Raw genomic sequence first — 15,364 nt, forward strand, 5'->3', positions numbered from 1 at the left:
CCCCCCCAAACACACACACACACACACACACACACACACACACGCACACGCACGCACGCACACACAGTGTTTTTTGGTAAATAAATAAAAATTTTACTCATTTTACTATAATTTGTTTTGAAATATGCTATATAAATAGTGTATTATACTTGTTAATATAATGTATATTTATTTTCGATTTTTAATTATTTTTTTATATATTTTCTTTTATTTTCTTGTTGGCTCAGCGATTTGCATTTTTTGCCGGGAAGGTTTAACTCAAACCACCGAGAACAGGGGTCTATAACAAAATAATCTTTTTAATTGTTTGTAAACACTATTTTTTGTATTCATTTCCCCACAATACATAAAACATCATCTCACCCTCACGAATGAAGTGACATTTATTTTCTTTCCGAGATTTGGAATTTCTGACTTGTCAGCGAGGTTTAATTTATGTAGCCTAATCCTTAATTCCACACAATCTATACAACGGTTTATTATAGGCAGATCATGTATACAGATTTGTTTGTCATAAAGAAGTTTGGGAAGCCCCGTCCTAGAGATTAAGTGCAGTGAGATGGGGAGTAAAGATGCTGCAAGCAGACGGCAGAGGATGTCACTGGGAAGGAGAGGGAAGGATTTACTCAATAATCCCAAAGCCTTAATCCATGAAAAAAAAAAAAAAAGAAGAAAAAAACCCCAAAAACAAACAAAAGAAAACCTCAGAGTCCAAGCGTCACTCGGCTTCTCTGTCTCATCATCAGAACCATCACATCAAAACAAATTGATCCAAAAATAGGCCTGTTGCTTATTTATTTGACAAAATATACATATAATAAACTTACTTACATGTTCAGTATCAAAAAATGAATTATTTAAAACAATATAGATGACAAAAGGAGTGATCAGTAGTGGTGATGAAGTTGGTTCTAATAATATGGCTAGGATGCATTGCTCTCACATTTAATTGTCTGTGTGTGTGTGTGTGTGTGTGTGTGTGTGTGTGTTCAGACGATGCAGTGTGTGTTCAGACGATGCAGTGTGTGTTTATGAGCTGCCTGGCCATCTCCATATTGCCGCTGGCCTGGTAGATGAGCGACAGGTTGAAGGCGATCTCTCTGCTCAGATCCACCTGATCGTCAGAGATACCCTGTGGAGGGAGGGAGGGAGAGAAAGAGAGAGAGAGAGTGAGTTAAAAAAACCCCACGTATTTTTATTTATTTATTTCATCGGGGGAGGTGAGAATGAGAAGGGAAAATAAAAGGAAAGTATGTTTTAAAATATGAGCGACATACACATATATACACACAACAGAGAGAGAGAGAGAGAGAGAGAGAGAGAGAGAGAGAGATGAGAGGTGGTGAGAAGGAAAAATAAAAGGTAACTACATTTTCAAAATAGGAGCGCAAGATGACAAAAGTGGAAGGAGGGAGCAACAAAGACAGAACGGACAGAGACCGAGGGCAAAAACATCGGAGGAGTGAGAAAGAAAATATAAAAGACAGAAATAAACTACAAAGGTCAGAACATTTTAAATGGTGCAGCAGCGCAAGCGAAAGCCTAAATTTAGACTAAGTCACACTTAAAAAAAATTAAAGCAACCAGGAACTCTTTAAGGGACCGCTAAGGATTTAGTTTCAGCAGGTTCTGGGTCATTTAGTTCCGGTATCCTGGTGGGAAAGCCACTGTGGCTGATGACGCCGATAGCGTCTGTTTTATTACTGGTGACAAATAAGCAGAATCATTTTGTGTGTGTGCACCTCCAGGCGGGGCACGGGCAGTGACAGGGCCTTCTGGTAGTAGTGGATGGCGAGGTGTGTGAGGCCCAGCTGGTGCAGCGCTCGGCCCAGGTTGTACATGCTCTCCTGGCACTCCCCGCGCAGCTCCATGTAGCGCCACAGGAAGGTGAAGCCCTGCACACACACACACACACACACACACATTATTTTACTGGTATCCAAGTGAGGACCTGTTAATAATCAATTTGGAGACCACACACACACACACACACACACACACACACACACACACACACACACACACACACACACACACACACAGGGACTGACCTGCAGCAGCAGTGGATGCCGCTTGGCCACAAACTTCTGTGAGGCCATGTGGAAGAAGGTGAGTCCCACACACAGGCTATAGAGGGGGCTGCTGGGATGCGTCCTGAAGGCCTGGACGTACTGACCTGCAGACACACACAGACGGTTGGGTGTTTGAGGGGACATCAGTGTGGGGGCTCACACATACGAGGCGGGGCGCCGGCGGGGCTAGTTTTGTCGGACAACTCGACGGCGCCACACACCTCCGCGCCCCTCATGGGCCGGCCTGCTTAAGCAGCCAATCCCCCCTGCTCTGCCTGCTTTGCCGCCTGCTTTGCTGTGTTGCTGCGCTCCCTCCACCTCCCCTGCATCCACCTGTTTGGTTATACTCTTCTATCTAACGGGACTATTGGAGCCCATCACTCCTACATTTCTAGCTCATTAACGACGCCTATGTTTGCTGTACACCTCGCCGGGGCGATAAGCCCAGACGCCAAAACTCAAACGATGCTAAATAAATAAAGATCAAAATTTTTATAGGAAATCCAAGAATTGCCTGTCAGAAATCCATTTCTCCGTGTCTATAGGTGTATGAGTTGTGTACCAAGGGCGTGTTTGAAGCTGCCGGACACCATGGCGTTGTGGCCACAGAGGACACACAGAGCGTGGTTTTCCGGGTTCTTCAGCATCAGCCGCAGACAGAAGCGGTGGTGACGCTGGTGCTGGGAGTTAAACGTCACCTGGGGGGGAAAATGTACAAATGTAAAAATGCTCAATCCCACGTCAATCGAAAGGACGCGCGCAAAAGACGGAAACGCGGGAACGCTGCTTTGTTTGTTTTTGCTGCACAGACATCAGAAATATGGAGCCAATCGCACTGGGCTGTGTTACCTCATTAACATTCCACCTTAAGAGCTGAGTGCGTTCTCTACGTGCGATCTAACAAAGGGTTCTTTCATTTGTAGCGTGCGCTTCCCAAAATAGCTCTTAAAGCGACAAAACAATACTCGGCTTGATAAAAAGTTTTTTTTTTTTACCCCCCCCCCCCCCCCCCGTTCCCCCGTGTCCTCATCTTATTTTGTTGTCGGGCTATTTGAGTCATTTCTTGTGTCTCGCTATTTTTGTAGGGTTATTTGAAAGATAATTGCAGTTGCACCACACGTTGCCTTTCTAATAATGGTAACAGCATAATGACCTGAACATAAAAAAAACCTGCGAATAAAACATGTATCTGGCGGTGACTCCTGCGGGTGTACTGTATGGGCTTCATTAAAGGCACCTGGCCTCCTACGAGTGGTATGGAACACTCGTCAGTCTACGGCTGTTTCTAAGAGCGTCTTCAGTTAAGATGCTTTTGGGAAACGCACTTTCAGTTTGGGAAGCTGCATAAGAAGGGTTTTCTCACACACACACACACACACACACACACACACACACACACACACACACACACACACACACACACACACACACACACACACACACACACACACACACACACACACACACACAAACACAAACACACAAACACACACACCTGGTTGAAAACGTTCCACAGCTGAGGCCTTTCCACACTGTCCATCAGCATAATTCTGTGAAGGACAGAAAAATAAACCCCATCGATAACAAACGGCGGGACAACCCAGAGAATCCAGTTAGCAAACGTCACCAAGTGAGCGACCATCTTAATTTTTGGGTGTGGAACAAGGTGTTCACGGAGTGAGACCAATGACGGCGCCGAGGGAGCCGGAGGGGAGGCGAGGTGCGGTCCCTTCCCCCCGTCTTTCTCCCCGACGCCCCCCCCCCCCTCACCTGATGTAGTCGTAGGCCTTGCGGTAGTTGCGGTCCAGGAAGGCGGCCGACAGCCCGAAGAACTCCAGCTCCTTCCTCTTGGGCCTGTTCTCGTAGAAGGAGAAGAACTCCATGGCCGAGTCGACCAGCAGCTCGGCCTCCTTGTAGCGCCGCACCTCGCACAGCATGCTGACGCAGCCCACCAGCAGCTGCCACCACTCCTCCCTGGACAGCACGCTGGTCTTACCTGCCGAGCGTTTTCACATGGAGGAAATCTGTTTCCCACTCAGATAACCAACCCCTTTTGTCTTTGTCACTGTTGGTGCGGATTCTTGCGATGTTTTGTTCCAGACAGGAAGAAAAAAAAAAACAAAAAAAAACAAAAAAAAAAAACACCCTACATCTCCTCTGTTGGCACTATTTTGTTAATGTTGCCTGGGTGCGGCGTGATAACAGTTAGGGCGTTAAAATCACACTCTAAGAAGTCCATGATTTGCCCTTTAAAATGCCCATCAGACTGAAGCTTTAATCAGCAAAATAAGATTTTAAAATGACACTCTGTGAGCTAAAAATATGAACACTTGTGTTTTTTACGTAGTTCGAAATGAAAGAATCCCTGACATAACATTGCAAAAGTAAATCGTAGTTTGATCATGATGTCAGAAACAAGCCTACATCACTCAAAACCCCCTGGGAAAGTCATGACAGGCAGTCACACTCCTCCCATCAGTGACATCGGACAATCAGCGATAAATGGCGCCTTCAAAAAGGAAGCCGTAAGGCACCGAATGAGCGTGCGAAAATGAAACCGGTTTGGGGACATAAAACGGTCTTGATGGGGAATGAGCGCAGATCGACGGGTCTGGGGGATGAGGCGCGTTTCCGAGTCCAGACCGGAATGACCCAGTGGCGGCTAGAATTCCCAGCAGCCTCAACACCATCTGAGAATCCTAGTCGATATATCATGGTCAATTTGCACAACGAGCGAATCAAACATCACTGACTCTACCTTTAAAAGAAGAGGGGGCCTCACTTGTTTGTACTGTGTATGTACTTTATGTTTCCACTGAGTGTTTGAATGGTGTAGTATTACTACAAATGTATTATAGTGTCATAGTAATCACGCATTGGTATCCAGCCTGTCTGCGCTGAAGTATCAACTCCGGCCGATATCTACAACCAAACGTGTTGAATTGATATCACCCATGAGCGCTGTTCTCTTGTTGGGAATGTGCTGAAATCAAAAATTCAGAGCGGTACCACTGATGTCCTGGTAGGCCGCTTCCTGGTCCGTGATGTCCGTGTTCATGTCTTTGACCTTGACCAGTCTCAGGTGGCGCTCTCCAGACACCGTGGTGGAGCGCACACACACCCGCGCACGTTGCATTGCCACCTAGAACGCACGTGCACAACGCCTTTTGTAGATGGGAATACTACGATCAGAATAGAGCATAGATTTTTTTCTTTGTTCATCCCCACCGCATCCTTATTTAACAGAGCAAATTGTTCAAAAAAGAAGCTTGTTTCTTTTTATACATTTTATCACTCATATTATTAAGAGAATGAAATGGAGATAACATTTTATCGATCAAGGGGGGAAACCGGGTGATAGAGCAGCAGGAGCTGACAGAACAGTAAAAGTAAAAAGAGATAAAAAAAACCTAAAATGATATTAAATATATCTACACATATAAACAGAAGTTTACAGGTTGTACAGTTGTACAGCTGACTATGTTAACTTGTGATATACTTGTAGTACAGTTTGGGGTAATTCACTGTTTTCCCAACCTTTTTTCATATATCCATCCATCAAATAGTAAAAAAAACGTCTTGCAAATTAAATAATGGTGGAGTTTAACTATTACTATCCGGGTTCCCAGACACCACGTTGAGAACCAGTGCGGAATAACAATGTGTGTGTGTGTGTGTGTTTGTGTGTGTGCGAGTTACCTTGAGCAGCATGGAGATCATGGTGATCACGGCGTCGAGGTAGTGCTGCAGTCTGCCCTGCGTCTTCAGCAGAGTGGAGCGATGCAGCAGCAGCTTTAATTCCTGCACACACAGACAGACACACACACACACACACACACACACACACACACACACACACACACACACACACACACACACACACACACACACACACACACACACACACACACACACACACACACACACACACACCTGAGTTGAGTCCAGGGACATAATCTTAATAACCTTTCATTTTGAAATATCTATTGTGGAAAATATCTATTTTTGTAAACATACCAGGGCTCAACACTATCTTTTCGGAGTGGTTGTCACGTAGGCAGCCATGCATCAGCTCTTGGTTATCAAATTTGAATCATAGCAACGGGGCAACCAGACCGCACAAGTTGGTTGACTATGGCTGACAGCCCGGGGAAAGCGGGCAACCGCTACGGTCCAACCTTGTATATATCTGTACCAGAACCTTTTTTTTACCTTACTTTCAAGCTACATTATGCAGTACAATGGGACAATCGTGCTGACGTTCTTTGGCAAATGCAATTCCCCCATTGTACAGCTTACTGAAGCTCTGAAGCTGAGTGACATTATTACCGTCTGTGGAGCGCTCTCTGCACGATCGTCTGCAGAGACCTGGTGCAACGATGCAACTGCACATTTATAAGGGGTGTCAATAATATTTTGACATTTTTATTAATTATAATGTAGAATTGAATTATATATGAATTATAAAATATAATTACAATTATATTTCTTATTACTGTCACGGCATCTGTAGGTAGCGGAACGGGCAGTAGTCCGTGGTTTTCAAAACACACTCTAAAAGCAACTTGTTGAAACGTTGAATAATTTATTGTACAAATAAGGTGTTATCAACATTGACAAAAATGATTCTATAATTCCTAATAAACTCAAAAGATATCGAAAAAAAACAACTAAAAGTTATAGGGAATAGTGATAAAGTGGTCAAAATTGGCATTGAACCACAGATGGCATCGAACCTCGTAGGACCATGGAAAATTCCACAAGACTGATCATTAGTTAAACAGGCAAGTGTAGAGCAGCGGTGCGAATGCAGAATGACTCTCCAGTGCAGAGTGGACTTCATGCTACGGACCTTGCGTGCGGCTGAGGAGTCCTGAGCCAGCGTGTCGGCGTCGTACATGGGCTCCAGTGCCTTCAGAGCGAACTCGGGCCGCCCCAGCAGCTGCTGCAGGGTGGACAGGCACAGCCGGGCTTCCAGGTGCTGGGGGGCCATGTCCACCACCCGGCTGTAGCTCTCTGCTGCTGGCTCCAGGTGACCCAGCGCCTTTAGACACTCTACAGGACGACGGGTTGATACGCATCAGGGTCTCGCTCCCCAAAAGCGTCCAAAGCCCTCAGACCTGCACGAGTCACTGCCAAATACGCATTTTATTCAAAGTTCCTTTTTGTATATTCTTATATAATATTATTAGATCCTATATTTTTACCATGACACTGAAGATGTTCCCCTTAAGCCCCTAAACAACTTAAATAGCCAAAACGGTGACCTTAACAAGCTCTTTCTTAAGAGCAGAGTGCGTGTTCTCAATTTAAGACCTGATAAGAATCACACATAGAAAACTCACTTAACGCTAAGATCGGTCGTTTTGGAGAACGATGCCCTGACTGATATCTGTGCTTAAAATTCACTGTGTCAGAAGTCTACAGAATCCACATTGTTCATATAAAGCATGATATTGGAACAGGTTTGCCCGTATTATCATGTCACAAATATGAGGCCATATCTTCTTAGAACCCCAACAACCATAACATTTGCAAATTGAATGTGATTTCTTGTAAAAACAGGCCTGTATTTTCTCAAATATTAGCTACATAGAGATTTTTTCCGCCGGGGATTAATAATGTGTTATCTCATCTTACGATACTAATTAAACACTAGTTATTATGCAGTGTTAATTTTAGTGAAATATAATTCTTTGACTTATATTATTAACACAGTCATACACCACCCGAGGCAGCTGCTGCAGACCCTCTAGCGCCCTCTTGTGGCCCAAACCTTGAAACTCCTTGGTTTTGACGTCAAGACTGTCTCTCACAATTTCAAGGCGTATACATTTTCACCAGAACACGACACGATACAAGCCAGCGGTGGTCCCGGGTCTCCAGGCCGGCCTCCTACCTGCGTGCCGCAGCCAGACCACGGCCAGGTTGTACTTGATGGAGGTGGTGAGGGCCGACAGCAGAGGCAGCGCTGACTTGAACTCCCCCTGCTCCAGGAAGGCCTCGGCCACGTCCAGGTACAGGTCGCCCACCTCCTCCGGACTCTGCTCCATCATCTCCGTCAGCAGCGCCTTCCAAGAGGCAGAAAGATGAAAGAGAACTTAGGGGATCAACCGGGGGTGCTTTGAAGCAGTGGAAAGAATAATATGGACAGCGATTGGAAAATAGAACGGAAATTACAAGAGGTGAAAAACATAGACAATATGCAACAATATGATCATATACACAGGCAATACACACACACACACACACACACACACACACACACACACACACACACACACACACACACACACACACACACACACACACACACACACACACACACACACACACACACACAACACACACACACACACACACACTTTAAATAGGGTTCATTCTGGCATTACAAAATTAAATTCAAGGACTTTCAAGTACTTTTTTAAATAAATATTTTTTCCATTGTCAAGGACTTATGTAACAATCAAATCAAATATAATACATTTTCAATGAGATCTTTATAACTACAGTGGAACCTTGAGTTACGAGTGCCCTAACATACGAGTTTTCCGAGATACGAGCCGTCGTTCCGTCTATTTTTTGTATTTATTTGCGAGCAAAAATGTGAGTTACGACGAGCGAGCTTCAGGTACGCCGCCGCTGGTTGGCGTGGCGAGCGAATCCGGCGCACGTAACAAAAAAAAATGGGGTGTTTTTTTTGGGGGCTGGAACGCATTGATGGCATTTCAATTATTATAACAATGGGGGAAATTGATTTGCTATACAAACAGATTGAAATACGAGCTCTGTCACGGAACGAATCAAACTCGTAAGTCAAAGTACCACTATATATTCAAATATAAATTTCCATTTCCCTGAGACGACAATGGACAGATAGAGAGACGGATGGACAGATAGAGAGACGGATGGACAGATAGAATGACAGATGGACAGGAGAGACGGATGGACAGAAGGAGAGACGGATGGACATAGAGAGACGGATGGACGGATAGAGACGGATGGACAGATAGAGAGACAGATAGAGACAGAGGAACAGATAGACAGATAGAGAGACAGATAGACAGATAGAGCGACAGATAGACAGATGGAGATAGATGGACAGATAGAGAGAGGAGTATGATCTGGGAATGGGGGTAGAGACCAGGGTTCGGTCCTTACATCCAGCGGCCTGTAGACATGCTGGTGGATCAGACAGACCATAAGTTTGGCCCTGATGTCGACTGGAACGCTGTCTGGCACCACAACCTCCTTCACCTCCCCTGCACGCGCACACACACACACACACAAAGATGTTATATAGAGTAGATACATATATATATTTTCAATGATCAGGATTTTTCAAGGACCTTTCAAGCACTTCAAAACAAAATGGGCTATTTTCAAGGTATTTCCAGCACTTCAATTTCTGACGACAAAATTCAAGCATTGAGAATTCAGTGAATTCAAAAGTAGGGATTAAAAGCAAAAATGCAAATCCAACTCCATTTAAAAAAATATATTGTGATCCTTCAAATGCTGAAAAACCCAAATTTGATAAACCCAAATCTGAAATGAGTAGAGGATATTTTTACCATTTTACTTGCTTGCTTTGCTTTAATTGTTGCCATTTGATCGCAATTCATGTAAAGCACTTGAGTTGCTTGTCATGCCTGAAAGGTGCGTTTAAAATAAAGGTCATTATCAGGGGTCCAGCTCGCAGGGCTGGATCCATATTGCTATTGCTGGGATCTCGAGAGTGAATGGCATCCAATGACTTGTGCCCTGTTGACTGCAGAGCGTTCCAAGTAGACAGACAACCCCAGCAGATGCAGCGTTTAGTTTTTTATTGTTGTTTTTTCTCTCTCCCCTATATCCACCACCAATTCCCCTCTTTGGAGAACGATCTTACCATGTCTTGGCCTTTAAAACAACAAATCACTACTCGACCAAGAAACATAGAAACAAAATAACATGTACACGGAAAAACATTAACATCCGACGACAACACGTATGGAAAAAAACAGAGTTAATCAGGTGCGGGAAAAGTGGAACAGCAACTGGTCACGTGGCCTCTTCCTGTCATAGTTATGGCAGTAAATGAGGGAGAAAAGGAGAAGGACGTCACCAGGAGGGTGCTGGGGTGCGTTCAAAGCAGGTGCTGGGGGTGTGTGTGTGCCTGTGATGAGACCGCCTGTGTGTGTGTGTGTGTGTGTGTGTGTGTGTGTGTGTGCGTGTGTGTGTGTGATGTGTGAAGTGTTCACCGGTGAGTGGACAGGACTTGTCCCATTAAATTCTGGTGTGTAAGGTCGGTATTATATCGTAGCGGCTCCAAGCAGTGGAGTGGAAAAGGCCCCGAAGCCACCCCTGAGTCCCGCGGCTGTGGGGTGTCTGTATGGCTGCGGGACTCAGGGGTGGCTTCTGGGCCCCCGAGCACCCCCGCCCTGCAGCCACAGAAGACCCCCCCCCCCGGCCCCCAGAGAAGCCGGAGGCCCGCGGAGCAACACCCTCGCCCGGCCCTGAGGAGCATAACCCAGTCCCGGAGCGCGCGATGAGACCCTGCACCCCGCACACATACAACCCACCCCCACGTGCAGGCACGAGATGCAGCCGCAGGTGCAGGACCCGGGCTGTGGACGGCAGGCACGGACGCAGGCCCGTAGCCAGGTCCCGCGCAGACAGACCGACACCCCGCCCAAACCGCCCGCCCCCCCAGGCGAGCCACCAGCGCCCCGCGAAAGGGCGAGGCCCGCCCCACCAACACCGGCCGCACGCCCCATCCAGCCCCAAGCCCCAGACGCCCATCCACGTAGCCGAGTGGGCTCAGCGCAGGGCACCTGGATGTCAGGTTTCCCAAAAGCCAGGACGCTCTAATTTAAAGGAATGTGTTATTCTTTCTTAAATGATCTAATTTATTATTGAATTTATTTTATCCCCACATCCAGTCCATAGCTCAGCGGGTCCCAACTCACCCAGCTCCTGTCCTCCGTTTTTCTCCTGCTTTTCGTTTCCTCTCGCGTCCTCCACCTGTCCTCCCTCCTCTCTCTCCTCCTGTGTCGGCAGGGTGGAGTTGTCTTCCTTTTCGATCCTCACCAGAACTACTCCAGAAAACTGCACCAACACCTAGGAAACACACACAAATATATTTCAACAAATACATGTGCAGCACTCAGTACTCCTACACAATTTATATTACAATAATTCGTCTTTTTAAGGAAAAACTATTTGGTAGAAATGAAACATGCAGATCATTTACTTTAGATCAGTTTGAGTGGAAAGGCAACATTCTAAATTACATATTTATGCATTTGGCCATTGATTGCCAGGCTGCTTTTATGTTTAAATATTGCATGAATATAACTCCGTCATTAATACCCCCTTTGCAAATGTGAAGAAAACAGCCCGTTCTGTATTGAACTGTATTCCACTGATTGGCTGATCCATCGCGTCCTTAGAGAACCCACCGAGCTCAGACCACCAGGTGCCACGTACGTAAGCGACGCTATCGTGGGTTATCGCCGCCTGATCCTAGCGACCTTCAGGAAAAACGCCCCCGCCCCGGTATCACAGTTAAGGTGTCGGCGTGGGTCTCGCCTGCGGGGTCTCTAAAGGACACTGTGGCTACCTGCAGGGCCTTGGGGTGCTGGTGGTTGGCGATATAGAGCTCGGCCGCCATGTTGATGATCTCGTCGCTGACCAGGTCGGGGTGCCGCGTCAGGGCCTCCTCCATGACGCCCAGCGCCGAGGGAAGGTCGTTGCTCTCGTAGTAACTCCTGACAGGGAGGTCATAACGAATATTCATCACGTTCATCCACTCGGGGTGTTCGAGGCGGATTCTATTTCGTGACCCTCACTTAGCCATGTCCTTGGACAGTTGCATGAAGTGCTCCCCGTCCTCCAGCGGCAGCAGCGACAGGATGCGTCGGTAGCCGTCCATGCACTGCTTGTGCTCCCCCAGGCGCATGTAGAGGCTCGAGCGCTCCCACAGGTAGCGCACGTTGGTGGGGTTGTACTTGATGGCTGGAGGGGGGATCATTCACCATTCATTCATGATTCATGATTAAAATTCAAGGACTTCCAAGTACTTTTTTCAGGGTTCAATCTGGCATTACAAAATGACATTCGCATTAAGCTGTCATTTTTATCAAGGACTTTTTCAATCACTTCTGGACAAAGGAGGCCATTTTCAAGGTATTCCAGCACTTCAAAATTACCGACGGGCGAAATTCAACAACTTCAAGCACCTCAAGGACCCGGTAAGAACCCTGTTTTGTTAAGCATCTGCATATCCATATTTGCAGGTTCTAAAGTTTTCAAATAAAGTAAAGATTTCTTCTGCATTTTCTGTACATTGTGGTTCTCTGAATGCAGCACTGCCCCCTGGTGGACACATGGCATTACACACACAATCCATCCAAGAACAAAAGCAACCAGCCAGGCGAACGTCTCTGTTCAACACCTGGGCGCGCCGGCTTACGTGCAGACGGAGAAAGCACGATGCAGCCTCGAGAGAGACCCCGCACCACCCACCCTTGGTGTAGCAGATGACGGCCTGCCGCACGTTGCCCTGCTCCAGCGACATCTCGGCCAGCTTCACCCACTCCTCGCAGTCGGACGGGTTGAGGTGGGCGGCGATGAGGCCAAACTGCAGCGCCTTCTCCACGTCCTCGTTGTCCTCGTAGATCATGGCCAGTGTGGAGAAGGGCTCGTAGGCCAGCGGGGCTGCAGGGTAGAGGAGGGGGAAACGAAGGTGGAGATAGGGAGGAGGAGGAGGAGGAGGAGGAGGAGGAGAGGTGGAAACATTCATCACCTTCTGTACTTGCATTCTGTATTTGGCCTCTTTATTGATAACAGTACAGTCAGAGCTCATTCTTCATTCTGATTTTCCTGTCATATCTTTTTTTTCTATATTTTTATTGGGTAACAGTTAATTGTGTGTTTTTATTGCATATTATTATTATTATTCCCATAAGTTGCCACTTTCTTCTTCATATTTTTATTCTATTGTTTGTTATTATTACTGCCTAGTGATGTGGGCTGCTGAGTCATTGTAATTTAGTTATGGGGATGAATATAGTATATCTATCTATCTGCCCATTTATCTATCTATTAGTCTGTCTGTCATCTATACATCAATATATATATAATAACTTTCAACTATATTTATGTTTATTATTATTCTTGTTAGGATTTTTGTTCATTCCAAAGCAATTCTAACACTCACACACAAACACACACAGTGTCAGTACCCTGCCTGATGATCTCCATGCACATCAAGATGGCGTCCTCTTTCTCCCCTCGGGCGTAGCGGATGTTGGCCTCCCCCATGAGGCCCCTGAGGGCCCGGGGGAGCTTGCTGCGGTGCCGACGCTCCTGGCAAAACACACACACACACAGACACAGACACACACCCACACACACACACACACACCCACACCCACACACACACACACACACACTTTAAGTTGGCGGCTCCAGTGGCCAAAATGGACACACACAGTCCTTCCTCCTCTTCACCTTCATCATCTTCTTGTTCTCGCGGTTCAGCTCCATCTCAAGGGCGAACACGTCGCCCACCGTGGGGTTCTCCACCTCCTCCTCCTCCGCCCCCTCCTCCTCCTCCTCCACCTTCTTCTTCCGGCCTCCTCTCGCCCTCCTCCTGGCGGTCGTCTTCTCTCCGTCCCCGGTCTTCTTCTCCACCACCTTGTAGTCCTTGTCTTTATCGTCGTCCAAGTAGCTCAAGCTGTCTTCTTCCTCCTCCTCTTCTTCTTCTTCTTCCTCCTCCTCATCCTCCTCCTCATCCTCCTGTTCTTCCCCTTCTTCATCGTTATCGTCGTCTGACGATGGCCGCTCGGTTTTCACCTCCAGCATGGAGGCAAAGGCTTGCTGGACCACAGGGCTGACGCCCTCCACTGAGAGGAGAGGAGAGGAGAGCAGGATGCAAGGGAAGGAAAGAAGGGAAGAGGAGGGAGAAGGGGATGAAAATACGTGAAGAGAGCCACCCTACACTTAGAATTAATTATTTTGCCTTTTAAATGTCTTTATCTGTGATCTTTTTTTTTTTTTCCTTCGATCTCATGCTTTCCTTCATCTTTACGTCTATCAATGCAGACGACAAATTTTGTTGTATCCTACTTGAACAATGACAATAAAGAGATAAATATAGATAAAAAATATTGTACATAGAGTACTCATTGCGAAAATAGCAGCACACACACACACACACACACACACACACACACACACACACACACACACACACACACACACACACACACACACACACACACACACACACACACACACACACACACACACACTTTTTCCATAAAAATATTTTTATATAAAGCCAAATTATTCCTATTTTTGTCAATTTATTGCGATTGTTCTTGATGTCTCCACACCGGCGAGAGGCACGGCCGGAGGCATTATGTTTTGGGGTTGTCCCTCCATCCGTCCCATTTTCGTGAACGCGGTATCTCGGGAACCCCTGGAGGGAATTTTCCTAAAATTTGGCACAATCGTCCCCTTGGACTCAAAGACGAACTGATTCGATTTTGGTGGTCAAAGGTCACGGACACTGTCACCCCACAAAACATGTTTTTGGCCATGATTCAAGAATTCATACGCTAATTATGACAAAATTTCACACAAATTTCTAAGAGGATAACATTAAGTGATGACATTTTATATCCAAAGGTTCAGAGATCAACTTCACTGTGACATGATAATGTTCTGCAAAAACACTTGAAAACGCTGCTTTTCTGGCCATTACTGCAACTTGACTGGTTGGCGGAGGCATACAACCATGACGCGTTTTCTTCTAGTTTGTTCTTATTTGAGCTGGGAACTCTGCAATATCACTCCGGGGATGAATGAAGCATCCATCTGACCTAATCCAATGTAAAATGCATTGGATGCCTTATGTAAAACCAATGTTTAAACCTGTAGGACTGTTTTAATTAGCTTTATTTTAAACACATTTATCTGCTATCTCTATATTTTTTTATTGTATTTCTGTGCTTTTATTCTTTGTGAGTCTATTAATAAAGATAAATAAATATAGGTCGATAATATGGTACATATAGTAGTCATAGCGGAAAAAATGTAAATGTTTTTGTATAGCGATAAATTATTTGTATTTTTTTATTTTATTTATCATGATATTTTTGTTGTACAAATACACTTGCAAAATCAATTTAGGAAAGTCATAGTACCCCACGTAGGATTTTAAGTACAACTTGTGGGGAAAAGTGACAGAATGAGTGTAAATGTAGGCATAGTTTACCTGTTCTCCCTAAGCTCTGTCCGGA

General features: G+C 45.8%; 1 protein-coding gene across 1 annotated transcript in view; it reads right to left on the bottom strand.

Annotated features, from left to right (window-relative positions):
• Positions 1-784: 784 nt before the first annotated feature.
• Positions 785-15,364, bottom strand: part of gtf3c3 (general transcription factor IIIC, polypeptide 3) — a 16,610-nt gene continuing 2,030 nt past the window's right edge. Inside the window, 20 exon segments of the mRNA XM_079996880.1 lie at positions 785-1,132; positions 1,743-1,895; positions 2,052-2,176; positions 2,635-2,770; positions 3,568-3,622; positions 3,843-4,068; positions 5,082-5,214; positions 5,772-5,873; positions 6,925-7,127; positions 7,972-8,143; positions 9,234-9,334; positions 11,024-11,174; positions 11,677-11,824; positions 11,906-12,071; positions 12,582-12,773; positions 13,301-13,424; positions 13,569-13,641; positions 13,643-13,682; positions 13,685-13,963; positions 15,340-15,364. The exon segment at positions 15,340-15,364 is cut by the window's right edge and continues 60 nt beyond it. Coding sequence (XP_079853006.1) covers positions 1,010-1,132; positions 1,743-1,895; positions 2,052-2,176; positions 2,635-2,770; positions 3,568-3,622; positions 3,843-4,068; positions 5,082-5,214; positions 5,772-5,873; positions 6,925-7,127; positions 7,972-8,143; positions 9,234-9,334; positions 11,024-11,174; positions 11,677-11,824; positions 11,906-12,071; positions 12,582-12,773; positions 13,301-13,424; positions 13,569-13,641; positions 13,643-13,682; positions 13,685-13,963; positions 15,340-15,364 — 2,727 coding nt within the window. The 3' untranslated portion in view covers positions 785-1,009.

This window comes from Zeus faber, assembly GCF_960531495.2.
Source record: "Zeus faber genome assembly, chromosome: 2".
Taxonomy (NCBI): domain Eukaryota; kingdom Metazoa; phylum Chordata; class Actinopteri; order Zeiformes; family Zeidae; genus Zeus; species Zeus faber.